Consider the following 26536-nt stretch of genomic DNA (forward strand, 5'->3'; position numbering starts at 1 on the left):
CGCACGGCTTATGTACGGTACCGGCCCCGCACAGCCGCCTTAATGGTTAATGGTGGTTAATGGTTAACCCGCCCCCGCACGGTTAAAGGCTGCGTCCCAGTCCCTCCCGACCCGTCACATTGTCCCGTCCAGTGGCCCCCGCCGCCCGGCTGCTTGGATGCGCATCTACAGTATAATCCACCCAGTCCGGTGCGGGGGGCCAGGAAGCCACAAGGCGGGCCCTCCGCACACGGGGGCTGACGATACAGAGATGCCCCCCCCCCCTCCTCCCCCACCCCCCTCTCACCGTGTGTGTGTGAGTGAGTGTGTGTGTTTGTGGGGAGAAATGTGTGCCCATGCGGTGCCAGTCTCCTCCACAAGCCTACTAATTTACTAACGGCGGGCCGAGATGCTAAGTTTTAACTTAACAATGGGTCCCGGGAGCGGAGCGGGGTGGACACACGCGCATATATCAGCGCAGTGGAACCTAACCGGAACAAGGTGGTTTCTGGTCACTCATCCACCACCGCAAGCAAAAATAAATCAATGCAATTCTTACATAAGTGATTGTTTAGAAATGAGATTAGAGTAGCAAGAGAGAGGGAGAGAGAGAGAAACTATAACTAGGCTTTAAAAAAAAAATCACTAGGCCTACAATATTTCTATAATATTCACATAGGGACCTGAAGTGTGTTACTCCACTTTATGATATAATCGGTGTCACTATAATACTCCTATAGGGGCTTAGTGTGTTTGTATACTCAGTAGTGTGTTTATACAACAGTGATCTTACTTTAGGTATTCTTTATCTCCTATAATATCCCTATAATACTCCTATAATAGGGACTTATAGTGTGTCTGTGGTACTCAGTAGTGAGTTTATAGTGACCTTATTGTACTTTATGGTATTTTTGGTAGTATCTATCTCCTATGGCATCACTATAACATTCCTATAGTAGTCTTATAGGGTTTTACACTGTGGTACTCAATAGTGTGTAGAAGTGACTTTAGCCTAGTTTTATATCTCCTATGTTATCACTATAAAATTTTCCTATAGGGTCTTATAGTGTGTCAATAGTGAGTTTATAGTCACCTTATTGAACTTAATGTAATTTTTTTCACCTGTGGTATCACTATAATATCCCTATAACATGCAGGGAGTTATAGTTCTCCTGTGATATTTGCATAGCATCCCTCTAAAATGCATGATAGGAGTACTCCGGCTCTTTTTCATCGGGGAAGAAGAGTGAGAGAGAGAGAGAGAGAGAGAGGAGGGTCGGCAGAGAGACTGCACGCTGCAATCAGCCCTCCTCAGGAGAGCGGCTCTAACGACGTCCCCGGAGGAGCGGCAGCCTTGTTGTTGCTGTTTGCCGGTTGCCATACAGCAGCCTCGCCTGGCATCAGCAGCCCCAGCATCGATGAGACAGCAGCCCGTCCGACATCATCCCCACATCCCCCACCCCCAGGAAGTTGTGACTCTTGCGCTTTCCGGAACAAGCAGAGGCCGCGTTACTCACAGCGTAAGGCATTTGTTATTTCGCAGAATTCCGAATATGAGTCACGCATGCACCCTGAACCCCCCCATTCCTGTGGGGGTTCAGGGTCGTGCTCAAGGGCACTTGGGTAGGGATGGATGCATCCTCTTACATAGGCGGGGATTGAACTTGCGTCTTTCCAACCAACAGGCAACCCAGGACCAAATGCTTTATCTGACTTGACATGTATGGTCCATGCATGTCTTGTTCATTACAGTGGAATTTCACCTATAACGTATCTGAACTTTAATTTGGCCCAGCCACAAATAAGAGAAGATGAAGCTTTATTGATCGCTGTGAGGAAATGAGGTTGTTGCAGCAGCAAAAGCAATAGGATTCAGCAGGGGAAAGGAAATAGAATATAAGCCCCGTTGATAAAGCAGCTGGTCAAGGAGGTGATGATCAATAAGGCTGAGGCAATCTGAGGTTATCTTGACCTAGCTCATACTGCTCTTTGTCATAACCATATTAACTCACTTACACACACACACACACACACACACACGCGCGCAAAAACCACACAAACACCGGATATAAGCGTGAAACTGATGCAATACTGTCATTCATTTATTTAACAGGATATCCTGTAGGCAGTGCATCAGCAAAATGTCATTGCTTTACCAAAAATATAATCAACATTCACTGGCAACCATTCAAAGTCAACTGCATTATATAGCACAGAGATACATTTAGGTAAGAGCACAGTGAATAAGACATCTCCAGTGGTTTTTGATCAACAGTATCTGAAAAGGTCAAACCAGTAAAGTAATGATGGAAACAATGATGGATATGTGTGTGTGTGTGTGTGTGTGTGTGTAGCCTACAGGGGGAAACATTCAAGGAAAGTGGTTTTACTCCCACTTACAGTGCTGACAAATCATGCATTCTCACATGAAAATCTAAAGCGAATACAACAACGGAAATGTGCTGCAAAAGAAGGAAATTCAGAGACGATGCAAAGTCAAAACCACGAAAAAGTGCTGCATGTGCAGTCGACACAGCGGAAGTGCGTGCTCCAGTGGAACAGGTTGATCTTACTCCTGTTTCTGCTTGTAAACAAACATACCGCTTATGGATCACTGCATGACCAATTTCCGCATTTTCTTAGTTCAAATGTTTTTTATTTTGAATTTTGCAACATACATAAACAAAAAAACAGAAACGAGCACGCAGGCCCGAACATGGAAAACAAAACAACACAAATTAAGGAGCAGACCTACAGGAGAGGCTACCCCCCCCCCACCCTCATACCCCCCATACCCCCCATACCCAGGGACTTCAGGCATCAGAGATTTGATCACTCTAATAAGGAAGCGTTACAAGTCAGGTCAAGTTGCGGTGTCAAGATAATGGAGAAGGGGATGCCAAATCTTATCAAACTGACCAAGTTTCTCTGCCAGAGCAAATCTTAGTCTTTCAAGGTGCCAATTTCCGCATTTTCTTCTCCAAAATAAAACTTTCAGCCAATAGATAACGTTCTCTGCCTCTCCCCTCTCAAAGCAGGGGGAAAACGATACAGGCATCTAAAACAGTAAGGGAATACAGGGAAAGAGCAAAAACTCCAACCATGCTGGAATTGTCCTTCAAAGCAAACCTGCTAAAATGTTAAATGTTAAAACATGTTAAAACTAAGTGGAATATTGCTTTGAGTGAACGATAAGATATTTATCACTCCACTGATAACTCATTTATACATAGTTCATTTTCACAAGGGGGCCTGAAATTGTCGCTTAAATGAATTTCGGTTTTGGTGACCAAGACCACCCTGCGAGAGCTAATGCAATTAGTTAGTTTGACTATTCTAGCAGTGTACCCCGATGCTCTGATGGCTTGGCGCTGCACATCCATCGCGACCCTGCAGGAATGCAGGCATGGAGAATGGAAACTCACGGGTTGTCCTTAAGAGGATTCATGGGCTAAGAGGATTCATTCTCAGATTTAGTACACACGATGCAGTATTTCATGCAGGAGAGGTGAGTCTTGTCATATGTGTCCGCATTTTTAGCATCTGTGTAAACAAGGTACAGTCAAACATAGATGAGCGATATGGGACACTATAACATACTCAGTAAACGGTTTTATCTCAATGAATGTATTGTTCTGATCGGTGCTTCTTCTGTGTTTGGTTTACAAAGTATTGGAGACATCGAGAAAATTCTGTGACACTGCGGCATTTCCTGGACAAAGGGCTAAAAACCGGGACATTTTAGTATTTTCGATTCGTCGGGACACCAGGACACCTGCCATCAAACCAGGATGTCTAGTCTCCCAACCAGGGACGGACTGGGACAAGGAAACGGCCCTGGACTTTTTGACCCAGACCGGCCCACATCCAGCCTGCGAATATTCCACACCATCCCCACCCCATTGATGCATACATGAATACAGCAAGACTTAGTGTCACTACCGAAGAATTGTCCCGGTCCTCCTGATGGCCGGTCCGCCACTGCTCCCAACTACAACAGCACAGGTAAAAGGTTGCAAAGGAGCATTTGTCAAGTTCTGATCAGTGCTTCTACTTTATATGGATCACTGTCCCTCCGCTGGTGGATTTGAGGACACATTTTTAATCCAAAGGTTATACTGTAAACTCTAGCTACGGACACAGGACACGGAAAAGTCTGGCCTTAGCCATTTTGTCAACTGGTCCGTGTAACTACTTCAGATATGAATAATCTTTGCTTCAGTTTGTCCCTATATCTGCCCGACGACAACACTGGATGGATGTTTGTTTTAGTAAAAAAAAAGTTTAAAAAAAGCATGCCACAGGGTGCCAGCGAAGACAGAAATAGGTAACCGAATGGAGCTGTTGAGGCGGAGGCTAGTCCTGAGGTCTGGTTGGACGTGGACATACAGTAAGGGGTGCTCCGGCGGTTAATGATCCTCCAACCTCTTTTTCCAAACCAGGAAGTGAGGTGAGGACGGGACACAAAACAGCGCTGGGCCCCAGCAACGCCTCGGCAGAGTGGCTGTCCCTGGCAACGCCGAGGCGGTCTGTGCCAGTTCTGGGCCACTTCTGTCCCGGGGCTTCTTTGAGCCCAGAAGAATGTCAGGGGGGAGATTTGGAAACCTTCCCTCAGCCTAGGATGAATGGCTGTCCACCAAACACACTCTCTCCCCCTCTCGCTCCCTCTCTGCCCCTCCATGCCCACCAACCTACCTCCTTTACACACTGAAAGGACAAGCAGAAAGCAACTGCGACAGGCCTGAGTTTGGGCGTTCGCTTCTTCTCCTCTCTCCTGGTCAGTCCGGCCCTGGTAAAAGCACTGTTTCCACGTCGCTGGCCGGTGCTTCATTCTATTTCTGACGCCGAACATCATCCAATCACGTGACTCCGTTGGATTAATTAGGCACATAGTTCAACGCTACAGTTGACCTCACCTCAAAGCTCATTTATTCCATGCATATTCTCCCACACCTCCCAAAACTTTGAACATGCTTGCATAAATGTATTTGTTTTAACAGTTATTGAGAGTCATCTGGAGGACACTCATTCCATATGAACATGAGAACTAGCATAGTTTCCAAGTTAGTAAGTTGTTTTATATTCTTATTTCAGTGAATAGTGCTTTATAGGATTTCAAATCAACACAATTGCAACCAATTCATGAACAAGTACTACTACTAGTACTACTTGTGCTACCACTACAACTATTACTATTACTACTACATCTACTATTGCAACTACTATTACTACTACTAGAACTACTACTACTAGAACTAACACTGCTGCTACTAGTACTAGTTGTACTACAACTACTATTACTACTATTACTACTGCTATACTACTGAGTTAGAGTACATTATAGGTCATAGAGTTCGATGGATTATGGCTGATATGCCCCTTGGAAAAAGTATGTCCATTCCTCTGACCCAAGCTCGTATAATGAATGAGCTGAGACCTTTCAAATGGCTGTACCATTAGTGAAATACAACATGCAGCCAGTGTTCCACGTAAGAGGATGTTATGTCACACACAGAAGGACCGGTGTGATGATTACAGTAGTTACTTAGTCAGCAACGAAGAGGCGTCGCTGTGAATGGAAGACGCTTCAACCGACTTCTTGAGAGGCGTTAGAGAGTAACGAACAGCCTCACCAATTAACCACCCTGTGTGTGTGTGTGTGTGTGTGGATGTGTGCACTTGCCTGCGCGTGTGATTGTGAGTATGGGCGGGTGAACAGTAACCTCCTGCAGGCAGCACATGGTTCATCCATTAATCAAAACACACCTCATCATCACATCATGGAGCGATGGAAAAATGTGAGAGTGAAGACAAAAATAGTGAGTTTGTTTTTGGAATAAAGAGATGAGTGTGGACGTGTTTCCCCTTAATCGTGCCAGTAATCAAAGGTTGTGAGGACAAAAGTCATTTGTGGTGTGTGCATGCATGTGGATTCATTTGTGCGTCTTTGTGCATGTATGTGTATTTCCCCTCAAGCGTTCTCCCAAAATGAGAGAACAGCATGTCACGGCTGCACCCTTTACAGCATGTATAGTCAGAGTGGTATGCATGTCTGAGCGGTCTTTCCAGAGAGATGCTGGATTTGTATTGAAACCAGACAGGCATGGCCAATCCGGTATAGTGTTAATTAATTAATCCTCATGTGGCTGTATAGCGAGTCTTTTGCTATGCGTGCATGATCTCCAGTTGTTCCGGTTGGGCAGGATTTCCAATAGCAGTATTTGTATGATAAGATGAAATCATTGTTGAGACCTCTGGAGGTGTTGGACACAGTTGCTGAGTTAATAACCCCAATGACCCCCAAAATAGCGTCACATTTGTGGTGTCAGTTGCGTCACGAATATCCTAGCTACCATGTCTGGCGCCAAAATTGTCTGTTTGCAAAAAATGGATAAATATATGACAACCAGGCAAGAAAAAGAGAGACATCTGAAAAACATTGTTATGGTGTGGTGTTAGTCTGATAAGGAAGATTTGTTTCCAAATCTAAGTTACTATGACATGTGTCTTTAGTCCTAGTCTCTCCTGCAAAACACTCACAACACTTGTAGCTTGTGCAGATTCAGCACAGTTAACCTGAGCAAACACTTTTGAACAAAACTTTTTGGCTTTGTTAGCTAACTAGCCAGTAGATTAGCAAAGCAACCGATGCTAACCTCTACCATATAGCTAGTGGGCGATTCAGATGTGTTTACGAGACTGTGATGTTATTTAATCACTGTGGTTAGCTAGCTAACAAGCTGACATTATCTAAACACAAACTCGACCACATGTATCAGTGCAAAATGATGAGCTGAGGACTTTGTTGGGCTGCCAGAGGGTGCATCACCTGGAAGCTCTCTATAGGTAAATGAAATGCTTATTCAATTGCTTCTGTGTGTTTTGTATGTGTCACAAAAGCCTCATTTAACTTGAAACAGATTTGTTCTTATGGAGCTCCTCGAGTAGCTCAGTGCTATGACAGAAGGCAAATGAGACTATTTAGTGATAAAACGAGCAAGAGATCACATCAGTAGGATGAGGATGACATTAAGCTTCTGTTCAGACCTGTGGAATAGCTATAGCACAGACTGTTTTCTATTCTCTGCTGTGCTTCCAGTCCCAAGATGTTTGGTTCATGGATGTGCAGAATTGTGTATTCAGTATTTTGGTGTTGTTTTGTTTGTCCTTCTTGTGGGTGTGTAGGTACAAAAATCCAATAGGCTTAAGAAAGCAGCACTCCAACAAATCAAAATTCTTCACAAGGTCATATTCTTCTTGACATATTTATTGTATATAGTGCAAATGTGCAAAGTTTTGTTTCCAAACTACACTGATGAAGGCCTAGCGTAGGCCGAAACGTTTGCAGTTTTGCACTTTGAAGAAGAAGAATTGTATTATTATAATAATATGTTTATTGAGGGGATAAAAGTTGATTTTAATTTATTGGAGTGTGGGTCATTTGCCCAGTACAGCATTTTGTACTTTTATTTTGATGGATTTGTTAAGGGACATTTTGTAATTTGTAATGAGAGATTTTTCAACGTTACTTGCTCATCTCTATATCATGCTATAGGAGGGGACTGACCCAGCTAGATCATGGTACACAGCATGTACTTTGACCACACACACACACACACACACACACACAGACAGACAGACATACATACGCACTAGGAATATTCCTGGTAAGATAACTGTTAAAATACACAAATTACGCAACTGCTTTTGGAAACTTTGTGGTCTGATCAAATAACACCCTTCGATAGATAAGGACCAGACAAGATCTAACCTTGGTCAGCATGAGTCAGGATAGTTTGCCATTGCGTTTTCTTCTTTTAAAAGTGTCTCTGTATGCTCTGTCAATGTAAAAGGAATGTGGAACAGAGGTGAAAGTAACTGACAGGTGACATGAAGCTCAGACTGCTGTGTAGAGGCCTATAACGAAATAAATGCTAATAATGTAACAAAACTAAACATGACTTTTTGACGGAATACTGTAATAATAAAGTAAATAATAATGTAAAAACACTCTGAAATCTCTTTAAGTGTCTTTTCTACCTAATGTAAGATGTAAAACTAAGTGATATATAGTTTATGAAGTCTTTACTGGTCAAAAATAAGATAAGGCTCCTTCACCTATAACCACTTCCTACTTATGGGCTGTAATTTGGAAGACAATTTCTGCTCTAGTAAATGTCTCTCTCTCTCTCTTGCTGGCTTCGTCAAGGCAATTAGCCTAACCGAGTTAATGTGGAAAAAACACAGAGGCGAATACAGTGGCCGCAGAGAACAGCCACAAACACGCAGCCAGCCACACTTGAATGCAATCAACCCATTTAGGACTGGAGGAGGTATGTGTGTGTGGGTGTGTGTGTGTATGTGTGTGTGGATCACTGGGGTCGTGAGAGGTTATAGAACAAATTTAGATCCTCAGTGGACGGCAGAAAATGCAGCGCAGAGGAAACTAGTGTATATGTACAGTAAGCAGTGGGTAGGCATTACATAAAGTGCTGTGACGTTTTGAATGCAGTATTCATTGCTGTATCACATTACTTGACTATGAATCACTTCTGATGGTCATGTAAGGACTTCATAAGGCCTGTGGTAATGTGCACTGTATATTACAGCATGGTATAGTGCCAAATATCTCTCATTGGTATAGACATGATTATCAGATAGACTATAGGAAATCACAAATCTGGAGTTTCAAAATAAAGTCCTAGTCCTGAGCATATATTATATATTATGATAAGTGTTATATAATAAGGAGGGTAAACTATGACCCCCAGTTCATAATCATCATAAGGCAAACGACCACTTATGTGAACAAAAATCAATTATACTCTTAGGAAAGCATTGATTTCTGTTTTCCTCTCCTTAAAAGATCCTACCCTCCTATAATCAGTTATTATTGTGATGTGTGAATGTATTAAGAATCATTACGATTCAGCTTAAAAAGGTGGGTAAACCGTATTCCACTCATAAAAAGGAAGGTAACCTGAGTTCCCACTGCATACCTGCTTATACACTATTACATAATGTCACTCTGTAATGCATTAATATCGAGAGTATGGGAGTTGTGATGAGTAGCTGCTCTGGAATCAGACCTCAGCAGCTCTTTCATGTGTGCAATCACTGCCATCCAGTGGAAAGCAATGGGAACGCAAACTACAGATTCCATTTAATTCATACGATGGTTCATATCCTCAATATCATATTACATGTTTGGGTGCAGGACACGGCAGGGATTGACCATTCCTGGGACGAAGATGAAGTCTCAACACACTGAAACATTAGAGAGCTTATCCATCAGTTAACATACAGCCGAAACCCACAACACACAATATTTCAATAACAATCAATAATTGTCCTGTGAAATCACAACCTGAGAGTAGTGCTATTAAACGATGATGCAGTTTAACCAATTATTATTATTATTATTATTAAACAGTACATTGCACAAATGGACAACACTGAAAAAGAAACAAAGAAGAACTGTATTGCTGCAGGAATAGAAGGTGTACAATCAGTGCTAGTCAAACAGTTTCCTTTTCTTTGCCTAGAAAAGCTGGAAGGACTGAACAAACAACATACTGTTATTTAATATACAGCATTTGATGTTGGCTATTGACTGAATTGGATCTATGAGCGCACCCATGAATGTGCAATGTTACGGCACAGGTGTGATATTATAGCATTCTCAGTGTAATACTACAATACATTATACTAGGAAGTATTGATGGTAAACTCAAATCCCCTTCAGTGTCGACTGCCTTAGTGCAAATGTTATTATAGTGTAGTTTACTAGCCCACTTAGTGTCTAATGCCTGTCTTTAGCGATGTGCATGCCCTGATACAATATACAGATACTGCAGTCATATCATTTGCCCAGAAATCCTAAGGGGACAATACAGCATCTACAAATGCTCAGTTGCTAGCAATTTGCACGCAGTAGATTTAAAAAAAAAAAAAAAAAAAATGAAACCAAACACAACATGAAATGCATATGCAGTATTATGCCATAAAAGAGGTCATTCGTATATTTTCTGTCTACAATACTAGACATAAAAGCTACAAAATGTGTTCTTCTCCAAGAATGCACTACAACGTACAATGCAGAAGTGTAACATACTAAAAATCTCAAGAGACGGAACAAGAGAAAGAGCCAGCTCCTCTGTTGTGCAGTGTGAGTGTGTGTGTGTGTGTGTGTGTGTGTGTATGTGTGTGTATGTGTCAGTGTCATCAAGGCCCAGCAGGGGGCAGTGTTTTCTGTTACATTGCGTTGTGCTGTAAAGGACATTACTCTAGACTCCGTCCCCTCTCACTGTTTCCCTCGCTTGCCTAGGTATTGCACTACGGTCTGATCCAGGAGCTTTGCACGGGAAAAGACAGAGGAACTGGAACCGCTGCTCTCTCCCGTTAATCCGGTGCCGATCGCCGCGGACTACAGATACTCTTCTTCTTTGACGTAGAGGATCTCATGGGCTGAGCTGGGGACCTGAGAGACGGGCGTACGGGGAAGATGGACGGTCATAGGGCTGGAAATTCTGCATCCCATAGTTTCAATTTGATACAGTTCATAAGATGAGACACCTTTGTTGACTGAACGCACACCTCACAAGGCTTTCTGTGTATTATTTGTACTTGCCTTACCATTTCCAAATGATAATTAAACCGAATTTAATTGATTTTCTTGATAAAAATGCTCAGAAACTGGTAGAAACATCCCTTTATCTATTCCTTTTTGGTATTTTCCCAAAGCAGAGAGCAGCAGAGAGCTGAGCCTCCTCCCGGCCTCGACTGTGATTGATTTAGAGTCAATACAGAGCCCTATACTCAGGCATTTTCTTCTCTGCACCATCCCCAAGTTGTTTTTTGCAAAAGACAAAAGGAGCAGTTCGATTTTTGGGAGCGGGATACGATGCAGCCATCTTAGTCTGAGTCATAGCGAAGGCACATAAAAACCTTAATTCTATAAAAACTGGAATATCACCAAACCTGAAATTATACTGTTTCATGCCAGTATGTTCATATGTTTGTGTACCAGTGTGGGGCTCTTTACTCAAAAAAGTAATGTCATTAACTGTTACTTATGTCAGTAAAATTATTACTCATTCCTCCATGGGAGAAGTAATTCATCACATTACTCATTAATTTACTTTTCATCTTCCTTTCATCATCCTCTCTTAATTCTTCTGTGAATGATGACTGGATAAAGTCAAAGTAGTGGGAACTTCCACCAGAGAAAGTCAACTTCTCTATTATTTGGTTATTGTTAGTGATTAGATTATCTTAGATTAGATTTCATTTTGCATTCTCATATTTTCATTTTCCAAGACACAGCTGGTAAGCTATATTCCACTTGTTTTTGATTGATAAATATACTATTATTACTGAAATTGAACTAGTCATTTTGTGCACAAAGTAATGATGTAGTGCATTACCACCGAACACTGACATACAGTTTGAGGTGTAGAGACAGCTCGGGGTGGGGAGGTGGGGGGTACCTGGTTGACTCCTCCCACCACCAGGAGGCGATCTCTGATGACGATGGAGGAGGCGGAGCATCGGGGGACGGTCATGGGAGCCAGCCTCTCCCACTTCTTCCTCTGAGGATGGAAGGCCTCCACTGTGTCCAGCGCTGAGGGCTCATGACCTGGGACACACACACACACACACACACACACACACACACACACACACACACACACACACACACACACACACACAAAGCCTATGAATATTCTCTCATGTCCTACTTGTAATTACCACTAGGAGGCTGACGTGAACGTTTTTTCTAAGTTGGCAGCTTGTATTTACAGTAAATCTGACATGTCATAAATGCAGCATTAGGCTTACACTTAATTTCCAACCTCACTATCCATCTCAGTAACAACATACTAATGGGATGGCTCAGGGCCGGTTTTAGCCTGCTATATTAGGGTGGGCTGGTAGAAATAATAGGCGGGTAACTTGGGCGGTAGGTAGCCCAGAGGTTAGAGAAGCAGACTAGTAGTCCAAAGGTTGCCGGTTCGAATCCCTGGCCAGATGGCACAAAAATCTGGCAAAATGACAGCTGGCAACCGGAGGGTTGTCAGAGTCAAGATCAGATGCAAACTCCTGCCATTGTGCCCTCAGGCCTCTCCAGCTTATGGCTGTGTGTTTCTGTATGGGGTGTTTGGATGGGTTAAATGCAGAAGATTAATTTCCCCATGGGGATTAATAAAGTAGTATTCTATTCTATTCTAATTTATAAAGAACAATTTGAAGCAGGGAAATTGGGAGGTAGTTCTTAGTTCTCAAATAAAATTAAAACCTAATCCAGTGAGACTTCTCACCATAGTCAATATTTACAAAAATAGAAGGTAGTCTTATTCAAACTCAAACTGAAAAGTGACAAAGAAAACAACTTTGAAAGCAGATTGACTTACTAAAAATAAAATAAAATACCTTCATCCATATTTTAACATAATCAACTCCATAACATTTATTTTCATTGGATCAGCTTAGTTCTCAAATAAAATTAAAACCTAATCAAGTGAGACTTCTCACCATAGCCAATATTTACCAAACAAAGAAAACAACTAAATCAACTAACTCAAGCCTATACTCAAACTTCAGTGTAACTATATATATATGTATATAATCCAACACAGCAAAATCAGAACAACATTTTATAAAACTTTTTTTTCTCTTTTTTTTCACTTTGTTAGGTATGGTAGGCATTTCTCTTCTATCTATCTATCTATCTATCTATCTATCTATCTATCTATCTATCTATCTATCTATCTATCTATCTATTCTCTGCTGCTGGGGGTGGGACTTTGGGTAGAGGTCTGGCAGACACAGATCATTCTCCTCAGTCTGTCCTTCTCCCTTCATCGAATAAATTTGAGTTGATGCAAATGGACTGCTGATGGAAATTTGCTAGTAGCTAAATCTGGTGCAAAGCATCTCCTCTCTCTGAGATTACTGTTTTTGTATATGATCCCTTACTTATATTACTTATATGTATATATATATATATATATATATATATATATATAATTTAATTTCATTCTATTAACTAATATTGTTATTCACATTATTTTTTGTTAATTTAATTCCTTAACATTGTCTTTCATAATCGTAATTGTGCTTTGGCAACACATGTCAAATGTCATGCCAATAAAGCCTATTGAATTGAATTGAATTGAGAGAGAGAGAGAGAGAGAGAGAGAGAGAGAGAGAGAGAGAGAGAGAGCAGCGGTGGTCGAGCGAGCTAGAGAGTGAATGAAGAGAGGGGTGTTAGCGAGAAAGCCGGTAAATCAGAGAAATAAAACATTATTTTCTGATTGTTTCCCAGCGGTTACGTTCTAAAACACAAATAAACATGCCCCACACACACCCCCACACAACCCTGCGTGGGCGTGGCAGTGGGTGACTTTGGATCAGAAGTTAGAAATGGTACTGGTATTTTTTGTGCTATTTTTCCATTGGCTGAACAAAAAAAAAAATGTCTGCCCATAGCTGCCGCCGGCCTTGGCATGGCTTACCCTGCTAGCTTTAAACTAAAGGTGTGCTGGCACTGGTTAATGAAGGTGTCACCTGGAGACTTGCGCTGCATTCATGTCACATGGGAAAGACAGGAGATACAAGCTTCCTGCTAGAAAAGGACACAACTACTCGCTGGATTTTTTTGTGGTTGACATTGCAATGTTTGGTTTGCTGTAAAACGTGAACTTAGTTTGTCACTCACTTTGCGTGTGTGTGCTGAGTGTGGAAAAGCTGGAGTCTACGGAAAACTTCAATCGCGACGTCCTGATGAGTTCAGACAAGTTCAATCGTGCGCACACTTCCAAGCCACCGCTTTTAACCGTGAAGTCGATCTGACAGGTATTCCCATGTGACACGAATGCGGCATACATTTACTCAATATGGATTCCGGACTGAGAAACGTTTATATATCCCCACATTATATGAAGATAGGAAGCAGTTTTACCCAGTCCCCCTGCTACGATCATCCGGCCGCGGAGGAAAGCGGCGGCAAAGTCCGCTCTCTTTGTTTTCATCGCCACCGTCTCCTCCGACTTCAGCCAAACACCTAGAGACGAGAGGGGAGAGCGTGAGGAAGAGTGTGTGTGTGTGTGTGTGTAAAGTAGCTGAGGCTGAAGACAGCGGCACTTTTTTTTCCACCTCCGCTTGGACAGGATGCTGCTGAACTTATTTTCAGTCTCTGTGACCTGTGCTGATGTCAGAGGTCACCGACAAGCCAGCTGCAGGCAGCATGTGCTCGACCGCACACACACATACACACACACACACAGACACACACACACACACAGACACCTGCCGCAAGGACACACAAAGGTTACAACAAACACAGACTACAAAGAGAGAGGGAAGGGAAGATTGGAGTTAGGGTTAGATGAGTATAGGGCTGATATTCTCCTTTTATTAAAAATAGGATACCAGCCACTCAGTGTTGTCCGTCTCTGATATGATGCAGTTTGATTGATGACATATTTATTGTAGAATTACAATACTACTCTGGTTGTCTATGGGAAGCACTTGACCTGAATTGATTGATTTTGATCAAGTCTTATGATGATTATTATTATTTTTAACCTGGGTTTCAATGGAGAGTTTTAGTGTCCCATGATGGTCTAAATGCTGTTTCGGAGGCTTTTCCACCCTGAAAACGGTCAAATTCAAAAATATTGAATATCGGCACAAAATATTGGCAATCGGCATCTTCAATCCAACAATATCAGTACTGGCCTTCAAAAATCGGCCGAGCCCCACTCGGAGATAGCAACGCAATTTCTCTCTCCCTCTAATAACCTGACACTTGAGGCTGAAAATGAGGACCATTTTCTCCAAAGCTCACCCGGTCGGAGTGGAGGGGGGCATTTTCATTTTGCCATTTCATTTATACTCAACGCTTAAGTGCTGCAGACGGTAAAGAGTGTTAAACCGCTCCAGAGTGGGGAAATAAATACACAGGGAGGGAAATAAAACACAGCCATAAAGAACTATTTCTCTCTCTTTCCCCAGCGGATTTTCCAAAATAGTGACTTTTTGTTTTTTTATTTTTTTTTATTTTCAGGTTCTCTAGCTGCCAAGGTTTGTTTATCTGAAGGAAACCTAGACCTGAGAGAATCGTGACTGAGGAGGAAGAAAGATAACTTCATTAGGGAGAGAGAGAGAGAGAGAGAGAGAGAGAGAAAACCACCAAGAGACAGAAAGACAAAGATAAAGAGAATGAGAGCAAGAACTAGGGAGAGAAAGTATGAAAGAGAGCATGTCTTTCTATCTCCTCTCCTCTCTTTCATTCTCTTTTCTCTTTCTCATACCTGTTTTCTCTTATTCCCTCTTTTTTATCCATCTTTCTTTGCCTTCCCTTTTCTCTTTATCTTTCTGCCATGTGTTGTTTTATCTCTGCCTCTCTTTCTCTCATGCTCTTCCTCTTGTCCTTGCTCTTCCCTCGTCCTCTCATTTCCATCCCTTTCTTTCTTTCTCATTTGCCATTCCCTTTTACTCTGTTCTCCATCTCGCCGTCTCCCTCTTGCTCTTCCTCCCTCTCTTTCTCATCTATTCCTTCTCTCACGCGCTCTCTGTTTCTCTCTTGAGCAAGAGGCCGAGACGACGAGACAGAGAGGAAGGCAGAAAGAGAGAGCGAGGTAGAAAGGGAATGAAAGAGAGAGAACCAGCCAGACGGCCAGCCCCCCCCGCATGCTGCAGCAGTGTGTAATGAAGTGTTGTGTTTTCCAGTCCAGCCTGGTTACATTAAACACAACAGAGCAGAGAGCGCAGCTGCCCAACCACTCTGCTCTGTTTACAGTGAAATTCCACCCTCACATATTTTTATACCGTTATATATCAACAATTTGTGACGTTTAATGCGTTCCAAGGGTAATTTGTAATTTGTGGGTATTTTGTAATCAAGTGTTGTTATTTACTTGTCTCCTCTACTTCTACTTCAGTTACTGATTTCCTACATTTCCCAGAATGCCTTTCGACAGCCAGCAGAGAACTCGCCTGGACTTGTTCCAATGGATCCAGGAATGACAGACACATCACCAACAGCCGTTTTTAACAGTGTTAAAAAAGTGTTTTAGGGTGGATTTTTCCTTTAAACTACAGGGCTTCAACACATCATACTGCACGCTCATGGTCCAATCCTCCGAGACAGAGACGCAAACGGAGGGATTACACGAATGTTCGCGCAAAGATTTTCTTTGTACGATGCGGTGAAAACACCACCATGCATTATTCTACTCTGGGGATGATGAAAGAGAATAAAGAGAGAGAGAGAGAACAGCAATTGAATCAGGGAGATGAGGCGATTCTCTGAAGACCGGGCTTTGTACTCTGTGTGGTGGTAATTTCGTCCACAGCTCTCCTTTGTAATTGTCCCTCATGATTTAAATGGGGGACGGGGGAATACGGATTGGTTCGATGGTTGATTTGTTTGTTTGTCCGTCCGTCCGTCACGTGTGATATCTCACACACTGCTGATCACATTTTGATGAAACTTTGGGAAATGGTGCATCAAAATAACACAGATTGGCCTAAGTGGAGTTCCAGGTCAAAACAAGGTAACATTTAGGGCGTTTTCACACCTGCGCTTTTAGTCCGGTTAAATTGTACTCTGGTTCGTTTTCCCCCTTGGTGCGATTCGTTTGGGCAGGTGTGAACACAGTAATCACACTCGGGTGCGGACCAAAACAACCACACCGAGACCCTTTAGAAGAGGTGGTCTCGGTCCGGTCCCAAACGAACTCTGGAGCGGTTCGTTTGTGGTGGGATCGTGATCCGACCTCGATCCGACCCAACTACCAGGTGTACTCAATTTACTCAGCAAGTTTGAGCTAAACGGCTCCTGTAGCCAGGTATAGCACGTATAGCAGGTATAGCCAGTTTAGCATTTTCAAGACATTTCCTCGAAGTGCATTCGGCATTCTGCTGGTACAGTGTTGCCTGGTATATTGCCCAGATAATTACAACAGTTATGAGCAAATGCCAACTCTGCCGTTGCTCCATGTTGCAGAGCAATGTGCACTAGACCAGAACACAGGACCTTCTTCCGTATTTACTTTCTTGCTCCCGCCCCAGACACATCTGACCAATAAGTGGAGTGAACGTTCTCACGTGGTTTGTAGTGACGCATTTTGGTTCGCTTGGATTTTTCTCCGTGTGAAAAGAAACCGAACCAAGGGGAAAATGCTCCAAGTTTACAAACTTCATCAACTGATTCGGACCAGAGCAAACGAACTATAGGTGTGAAAACACCCTTACTTTGTTCATATGGTGGCCATGTTTGTTTTGCATCATACTTGGTATGGGAAACCGTATCTGACGGACAGCAAAGTAGATGGAAACAAACTCAACTGGTCTTTGGGTGAAAAATGTTAAATCTACACCAGAATTATCCACCAATATAGTGGAGAGAGAAGCAGAGCTGGAAGTACCCAAGGAGGTTCAAATCAAAGACTACAACAGGAGTGATGTTGATCTGTAATGTTAGCTAATGTTAGCTGGTAGCTACTCCATCTTGTTAAAGAGTAACTGAACCCCAAACCCAAATCTGTGGTGAAGCCTGACTATGACTATGACTACGATCTACTGGTGAAAAGTAAGGCACTGAACTGGCATTCTGCTACTGGCTGGTCTTTGGTGCCAGGTGATGTCACCTTCTATAGAGTACAACAGGTGGTGACATCACCTGGCTGGCACCAAAGATCAGCCAATAGCAGATGGCCAGTTCAGTACCCTACTTTTCACTAGTAGATGTCAGGCTTCACCACAAATTTGGGTGGGGTTTAGTTACTCTTTAATGTTATAATCATCTCTAAACCAACTAGGTGTAATTGTGTAAGTTGTAGCCGACAACGAGTTTTAACAGTTGGCTAACCATCTTAGGTCATGTAATGCTAGTGTTAGCTAGCAGAAACAGCTAGCACAAGCCATTGTAAAAGAAGCCCTACAGATATGATGCATAATGTTAGCATATTACTAATCGACCTAATTGGTTTGTTGATATATAAAACATTAACAACATGAAGAAGGTGACTGCTAAGACTAGTTAACATTATGGATCAACAGTGTTTAATATGAACCTTCTCCAGCTCTGCTCATCTCTCCATATGTAGCCTGAGGGATAATGTACAGTAATGAGGGTAATTTAAGACCCTGACACGAAGAGGAGTGGCCTTGATCACCCTCATGGGGTTTATGTTGCGATAATAACCGGCTCACTGTCAATTACCCTGTTCATTACATGACTACTTGCATGAATCTTTTCACACAAAATATTGGTTGTTTTTGACTGCAGAGTGATATGTTTAGATGTAAAACCGTGGTCCATTATTCAGAAATAACAGACCTCCGAATGAGTATTCAACAAATCAAAATAACAACAATAATTTGGTACACTGTATATTTAAATTTTTTTGTTCTGAAGGCTGTTCGAGTTTGCCTGTGCCTCTACTTGCTTCGCTGCCTTCTGGGTATGGTTTCCCACCCCGAGTATGACATGAATCAAATATGGTCGCCTTTTGAACAAAGCAAATATTTACTGGTAAATTTGTTACTGGCTGGCAAATTTAACTGTCGCCTGATTCTTCTTGCTTCAGAGGGATTAGACAAGTGTTCACTCAGAGACTCTGTTTATTTGTTGGATGCAGTGAAAGCACTATTCTAGTTGAGTGTATTCCAGGAGGAGACGGCAAAAGACAATAGCAATTGAATTGAGAGATTTGAGGCAATTTTCCGAAGCCTCGGTGTTGCCTTCTGTGTGTTAATTTCACCCGCAACTCCATAATTTACAGCTACGGTTGAGCTTGTTGTGGCTTGCGCGCCGATCTGCAGACAACGCTGAAACTCTTGCAGGAATATCACCTAACAGGCGTGCATCTTAATATTGACGATATGGAATGGAACGGACCGGTAATAGAATATCATTCTGTGACAGCAGATTGCGTGACCGCGTGTGTGTGTGTGAGAGAGATATTGCTGAAGATGGATAATAAAGCAATCTGTTTCTGGATCTTGTAATTTAAAGCGCTCCTCACCCCCTCAGCCCTGCCTCCCCAGCTCATCTCCCATCTCATCTCCACCAAAATTAGATTGGAGAGAGGGGGTACACTGCCTTCCCTGTGCGTGGGTGTGTATGTGTGTGTGTGTGTGTGTGCACGTGGCTATGCATCGGTATATGAGCTACTGTACGTGCATGTGAGTGCTTGCGTTTGTGTGTCAGACATTGAAAGCCTAGTCCTTTTCTTTCAAACACACACACTTTCTCCCCATTGTCATACATTAAAATTAACACTCCCACTGCTCTGCTTTATTTGGCTTTCATTTGACCAATCCCAATGTGTGACCGCGGATCCCACCGTCTAAAATGACTTATTGATTTTTGATCTCGCATTCCTCTTTCCGGTCCCTTCTCAATTTGTTCACCTGTTACTCTGCGGTGTCTGTGCAGGATAGAGGGATAAGTCATTTCCCGGCCATGTGGGACACAGCGTGTGTGCAGAATTCCAGTACTGAGGGGAATGAGCCTTTTTGAGTAGAAAAGGGATCCTTTCTTATGAAGAGGGGGTCCCTGAATGACCCTTGAGCCAAAAATTGGTCTTTAGGGGGGGGGCTCTAAAATTAAATAAAGAAAACACAGAAAATTATTTTCAGTTAAGTAGATAAAAAATAAGGATGAAAGAAACTAACTTCATACTGTGTAACCCCCCCGGCCCGCCCCCACCACCCCTCCACTAGGTTATACTATTTTTCTAAACTCTTGCTGGGGCTGTTTTGTTTCGTGTGTACAGCATTGCAGGATTTAAGTTGCCTGTTTTTCTGTATCCGCCAACTCAGAAATTGTAAGTCTTCAGTTCATTGAACTGGAGCATGCATTGGTATTACAGTTTTTGACTATTGAGTTGGAGAGATTTCTTTTGGCAAACCCCCCCCTCTCCCCAGCCAACAACACATAGACACAAAAACACCCACACACCCTGAATGACTTGGTGTAATTCCCACACAGGCCAGTCCAATCCTGACTGGACCCGATTTTGAATTGCCATGTTTTCATCTGCACATTGACAATATGAGTAGCAATCAATGCACACTGGCAACATCCATTTAAGGCCCATTCACACTTACATCGACAACTGTAAAGATAACTATAAACTATAACGATATGCTGTTGCTCAAGCGTTCACACTACAGCGATATCGGCGCCGAATATTCAGAGAAAAAAATGGAGCGTGATTACTTTACCCACGTGCTTTTATTTTCCTCTCTCTCTAAAGTAAATAACGTCAGAGCCGAAGGATTTGGGTTCATGCATTGCCGCAAAAGAGAGAGGAGATGGCAGATAATAATGCTCTTTTATGGCGCTTTCATGACATTATTGTTCTTTGTTTATATGAGAGCTAATGGTACTAATGGGTGACTCTGCACACCACATCTACTGTGGATCAAAGAGTAAAGTCTCCTGTAGCCCATGATGAGAGACACACCTGAACATAACCGTGGCTAAATGGGTTTCAACAGGATACTGGAGGGACACATGTTCCCTCCCGGTCATATTATAAACATAGGATAATAGCGCATTTGCGGTCAGGTTGGCCAAGAGATTATGCTATTTTCTTAGCATCATGCTAGCAAAAGGTAGCGAGTTAACTAGCTTCCAGGTCAGTAAAAAGCCTTACCGCTAATCCCAAGAGCTGTTCCGATCCCGACCGGTATGTCACGTTTCTTTTCAACATTTTTAGAGGCGATGGTCTTTGTCAAACAGCGCTGGGTTCCTCTGGACTTCTGTCATCAGTTCCTCAGCAAGCAATGCCACCACTGCAGTGAACTACTGAACTCTCCCTTTGTAGAACTTTAGAAAATGTTTTATCATTGTCTCTACCGCCAGAAAAATCGCTCTGAGATGGAACCAAGAATATAGTTATAGTTGTCGTTTTGGATGTTGTAGTGTGAACACAGACATTCTATTTACTTAGAACGATTTCAATCTTTTTATAGTTATAGTTATCTTTCTAGTTATCGTTCTAGATGTGAATGGGCCTTTGAACCTTTAAATCTGTCAATGAAGACGCTGTATATTAATCTCTACTGATTTATTTGCGGCACTATTTTCAGCAAGTTTGGCTGTTGTTATCAATTGTCAGTGATTATCTGTTGTATCATCTTCAGTACTCACAGTTTGCCTTATCTAGATCTTATTCCCTGCTGCTGCACTAACCCAATTTCTGGCATCATAAAAAGTTTCATCTAATCTAATCTTAAAAACAGTTTTCAAGTGATTTGCATGTAAAAGGTACAGCCTGCAGCCAGATAGGTCTATGTGTGTGTGTGATGTGTGTGTGTGTGTGTGTGTGTAGTCTACGTTTCTGTACCTTGGTTTGTGTCAAAGATGTTGACGTTCTTGGTGAACTTGGAGCTCTGGTGCAGCCCCCCCTGGCGCAGCCCCCCCAGCAGACACAGCCTCCCGGCGCCGTCCCACACCACGCCCCCGTAGGAACGCTTGCACGGCATCATGGGTAGCGTGGTCCAAGAGCGCGTCTCCGAGTCGTACACCTCGAAGGCTTTCACCGGCCGCTTGCACTGACGGCCGCCTGAAGGAGAGTGCGATAATAATAACTCTATTTATAGAGCACTTGCCGAAACAGTTACAAAGTGCATTACATGAGAAATAAAAAAAAAAAACCCAATTAATAATAAATGAAGAAAAAGAGCCCAAAAATACAAAAGGGCAAGTGCACAGAATAATTTAAGAGACAAGAAATAGGGTGGGGAGCTGTACTAGAGACTTGTATTAGGAGAAAAGTTCTGTTGATGTTGTTGCAATTCCTACTGGTCACCAACAGAGGTCGGTTGAAGTTATAGATTACTTAATTCCCCTTTAAAATAAGAAGAAAAACAGGCATGGATCAAGCAAAGGCAAATAAAAAAATGTGGTTTTAAAATTGTTTTGAAGCATGACACTACCAGAGACTAGAAATCTCCCTCAGCTTCAGTATATGGTATACTAAGCTATATAGAGTGTGTAGTATAGTCTTCAGCCTGGACTGTGGAGGATCTCATAGGTGGTTAAAAGCTTGAGATGGCTTGGCACTAGTCTAAAACATGCCTTAAAGGTGATCAATACACTTTTAAAATCGATCCTAAATTGCTGATGCAGTCATGCTAGAATGGGGGTAATATACTGCCCTCTTCTTAGCTGCTGTCAGGAGTCTGGATGCAGCATTTTGGACTAAGTGTAAACACACACACACACACACACACACACACACACACGCTGGTCTCCCTGTACCTGCCACGTAGATCTTGTTGCTCAGCAGATGTGTGTTGGCGTCGTAGCGAGGGGTCGGCATGGGGGGAAGCTGCGCCCATACGTCCTTTCTCAGGTCGTACTGCTGCAGGACGCTGCGAGGGAGCAGGTCCGCACCCATTCCCCCCACCGCCAGAGCCCGACCATCTACACACACACACACACACACACACAAAACACAAACACAGTAGCTGGGTTTCCATACAAGTATTTTGACGCAAATTATGAGTATCGGATTCAAAAAAGCGGAATGGAAACGTCACATTTCAATAGAATTTCCACAAATGCAAGTACAGTTGGCCAAGTACAGTATGGCCAACATTAGCTGACACCAAACAACAACGTCATCTCGCCCAATAATAATCAATTCTTGAAAGACTTTTTCTGATGGATGTGTTTTTTGCCGTAGCTCTACATTCAGGAAGTTTATCCGCTTCGACCCAGCCGAGGGAAACACCTCATTTGCATTTTATTTTTTGCAGCATTTCAAAAGTTTGCCGAAAAATTCGCTCGAGAGTTGGATGGAAAGTTAGCTGGTGACAAGGTGAGACAGCGTGAGAGACAGGCGAAGGACAGGGAGTAAAACAGCAGAATAAAGATGCAAGATGCTCTTCTGGCACATGGGCATGACACCTCTAGCATAGGAATAGGAGTGGGAGAGAGTGTTGAAACAAGGGGAGGAGAAAATACAGCATAAAACAATAGAACAGAGAAAAACACAGAGCTGGAGAGAAAGGGATGACTTCTTCCATCACAGTCTGTTTTCCAGTTTTCCAATATGTCTATACTCCTTCTAAAACCCCCAACCATACCCTCAATGCACATAATTAATGTGAATATGATGTAATATAAAATATAAATGAAGTGTTTGTTTCCAAAACACTGTATATTCATTAATTAAAAAGAGAAACTTTTTATTGGAAACTTTATTATCTAATATCTGTAAAACAAAGTCAGTTAAAGTGGTATTATTTTGTCAAATAAGGAATTCAGTGACTTATTATCCCTTTAAAAATACCACATTTGTTTTCATTTGGTGCCATCGATCATTTTGTCAAACTATTTGTCTCTTTTTTTTCAAATGGCGGGGATGAATTTTGGGATGGAACCGTGGCTGCAAAGGCTTGGGGATCGAAGATTGGTCAGGGAGATGGAGAGAGGCAGCGCAGTGAGGGCCACTTGCGCCCAATAAATCTCTGTGTACACAGCATCTATCTGTGTTTCAGTCCAGGCTGACAGATGGACTGAACCTGAAGTCGCCAAGCCTGAAGAGATGCTCTCTGAAAAGGCTATTTATGTATATATACTGTTGGTGAATGTGAAGTAATGCGGCACATCATATGGGTTTAACTTTGTTGGTTCGAAGCGACGGTGTGGAAATGTTTGCATGTTCAACCTTCAATCGTGACATCACAGCATCACTTAGTCATATTTGAGTTTGTGTTTTACAGCAAGCCAAACATCGCAATGTCAACCACAATTAAGATATCCAGCAAGCCGTCGTGTCCTGCCATGGCATTACACAAAATGACTTATATTAGTTCATTTAGTTCATTTTATCTAAAATGAATATATCATTAGTCAGAATTCAAGAGGTCTGAGAAATGGCCAAACCCTGAGTTTCCAAGTAGAACTTACCAGTTGAAAGCTAAGGTGAACAGTATTTTCTAGTGGGAAACTTGTTTTTCCCATATGACATGAACGCAGCATAAACTGTTGCGTTTACATTATGAGCAACTTGGTTGATGGGCTGTAGGCAGATCGTGTGTGTTTTTCACTGCTTTGTTAAACTCAGTAACATTACTTCAGCGCTTACCGTCAACCCCGGTGATGGATAAAAGCATTTAAGGTTCAAGGTTTTTAAGATGTTCATTCCTGTAGTCTCTCAAATAAAAGTTGTACAGAACTGTGAAGCTTTGAATGGCTGTAATCAACTTCTCATCCATTTTGCACTTGTCAGGCAGAACTATTGTTCATAAAATGAAATCACATCTGTAGGTAAACAAGGAAGCACAGGAATCTGACTGGCTGTTGATGGCTGATGAATGCAAAACGGCCGATTTTTCTCTGCTGACAAGCTTGTTAACTATCCACACATCAGTAATACTAACTAACTGACATAGTACACACCTTTCACAGTGATGGCCACGCCCATCAGGGCCTCCCGCAGAGCGCTCCTCTTCCTCCACCTCCCTTCCTCTGTGTTGAACATCTCCACCACCTTCAGGGGGCTCTGGTCCTCTCCCACCCCTCCCACCACCAGGATTTGCTTCCCCAGTACCGCCACAGCCGCCCCGGCGCGCGGGGTGGGCATGGAGGGCAAGGTTATCCAGCGGTCCCCCTGCAGATTAGTACACATCATAGGAAGTCATATCAAACTGATGTAAGTTATAGTTCTTATGTTTTCTTGCAGAGTTAAGCTGATTCACTAGCGATTCTAATTAAGCAGAATTTAATTTTGTGAGAATTTCTTGGGGCTTGGGGATTAAATCTAATTTATGTTGAAATAAATAATGATATATTTGCATAGTGGTAATTGAGGGGCAGTTCCACACAGTAATTTGCTGCTGATTTGGTTGGAAAACTCTAACAATATCAAGCTCAACCTGCTTGATATTATTTTCCCTATTTCCCTTATCCCTAATGTATGCAATATGCTGGGGGATATGTACATTTTGTATGTATATTTATGTATATAAATGTGTATAAATGTATACGGTGGTTTTTGTATTCTTTTATGATGAAATAATGCAATTTGTTACTGAAAAAACAATATAGAGATTTTATCTTGTCATAGAAATAATGGTATTGTTATGAAGTGAACATGTTTTTCTTATGGCACAGGCATCACCATGAAGAGTACTTTGTTATTCACTCAGTGCTGTGCATTCCCACCTGGGGAAAAGCAAGATGCAGTGTCCAATTTGAATTTGCTCCCTACCTCGGGGGAGTAGAGCTCCAGCGCGGGGCAGGGCCTCCCCGCAGCGTCGCAGCCCCCCAGCATGTACATCTGACCCCCCACCTCCGACAGAGTGTGGTAGACGCGGCCGCTGGGCAGCCGTGCCAGGCTCTGCCAGTGAAACTCGTGGGCTGAGGGCACCGCCATGGCCTCGGCACCCCGGGGGGGGGGGGGCAGGGGGAGTCACCGGCGGAACTGGAGGAGGACCTGTGGGGGGGGGGGGGGGGGTCGACGGGGAGTGCTTTGGGGGTCGAGCGGTCGGGAGTTATCACCCTCGGAGGAAACTGAGAAGTGCGGGAGAGCTGGGGGGGGGGAAAGGGGGCAGAGTAGAGTCAGGGCCTCGGGGTGGAGGAGGAGGGGCCGCTCGGGGAAAGGGTGAAGGAGGGGTGAGCGGCGGGAGGGTGGGCTCAGTTAGAGGCCAGGCTGCACACTCTTCCCCTGGGGACGGTCCAGCGGCTCGCCCTGTAGGAAACAGGAGGGGAAAATGGATTTAGCGGTGCCAACAGACTGCGCTGTGAAAAGCACATCACATTTTTAAGCACTTCAGAGAGGAGTAGTTTGTGCAATTTCCTTCATAAGTGGACGAATACAAGATGTTAACACCCAGAGCCACATCTACAGCACAGATAAGGACGTTGTGGAGTGGGTCATTTAGCCACGGATAACACCTCATCAGATGATAAAGGCATATGCGGGGATACAGAGGAGGGTAAACATGCCTAAGCTCAGTTACACACCATTTTATTTGCGGAACAGATGCGACCCACCTGTTCAGTGTGACATGAATCTTTATGATTTAAATTCGCACATCAACCGTGCAAAAAAACCTGAGCTTTCTGGCAAACTTTTGCTCATTTCCGGTGTAAACAAAAACAAGTTACACTCAAAATCCTCTGAGATCTTCTGAGATCTTCTGCAATTGAAGTGCATTCTTTTTGATGAATTTTATGTTTATTTTACCAATCCCCTAAATGAGCCTAGCAGGTATAGATGTGTGTCATTAAAATGAACTAACCATCCAGCCATAGAGCTGCAACAAGTTCTCTTTTTCTCACTTTTAGGATAATGCTAGTCTTAACATACTGTATGCTAAAGCGTTAGCATGTGCACCCAACTCTCCTAGAGTCAGTGTAGTACTTTAAAGGATAAGTTTGGTGATTTTGGACCTATATATAATTTGTCTCTTACATACCTGTAGTACTTGGACCCACAGACAATATTGACTCCAGAGTCAGCTGTCGGTTGAAACGGCGTGCTCCCATTGCCTCTTGCTGCTAACAATGAGTCAACCAACA

General features: G+C 42.8%; 1 protein-coding gene across 2 annotated transcripts; it reads right to left on the reverse strand.

Annotated features, from left to right (window-relative positions):
- Positions 1–10280: 10280 nt before the first annotated feature.
- klhdc8a (kelch domain containing 8A) lies at positions 10281–25388 on the reverse strand. 2 transcript variants are annotated; one of them, XM_071541783.1, is made up of 7 exons: positions 25224–25388; positions 24413–24623; positions 22265–22429; positions 21348–21566; positions 13943–14044; positions 11469–11617; positions 10281–10459 (listed from the first exon to the last, which is right to left on the reverse strand). In XM_071541783.1, the coding sequence occupies exons 1-7, from the start codon at positions 25386–25388 to the stop codon at positions 10406–10408; spliced, it is 1065 nt and encodes a 354-aa protein (XP_071397884.1). In that variant the 3' UTR covers positions 10281–10405. The 2 variants fall into 2 exon arrangements, with proteins under 2 accessions (XP_071397884.1, XP_071397877.1); XM_071541776.1 differs by having other exon boundaries at positions 11424–11617.
- Between the last annotated feature and the right edge of the window lie 1148 nt (positions 25389–26536).

The sequence above is a fragment of the Centroberyx affinis genome, unplaced genomic scaffold (genome assembly GCF_046629955.1).
Source record: "Centroberyx affinis isolate AG114_WGS23_722 - 3 ecotype Tasmania unplaced genomic scaffold, CSIRO-AGI_Caff_v1 ptg000221l_1, whole genome shotgun sequence".
NCBI classification, from domain to species: Eukaryota; Metazoa; Chordata; class Actinopteri; order Beryciformes; family Berycidae; genus Centroberyx; species Centroberyx affinis.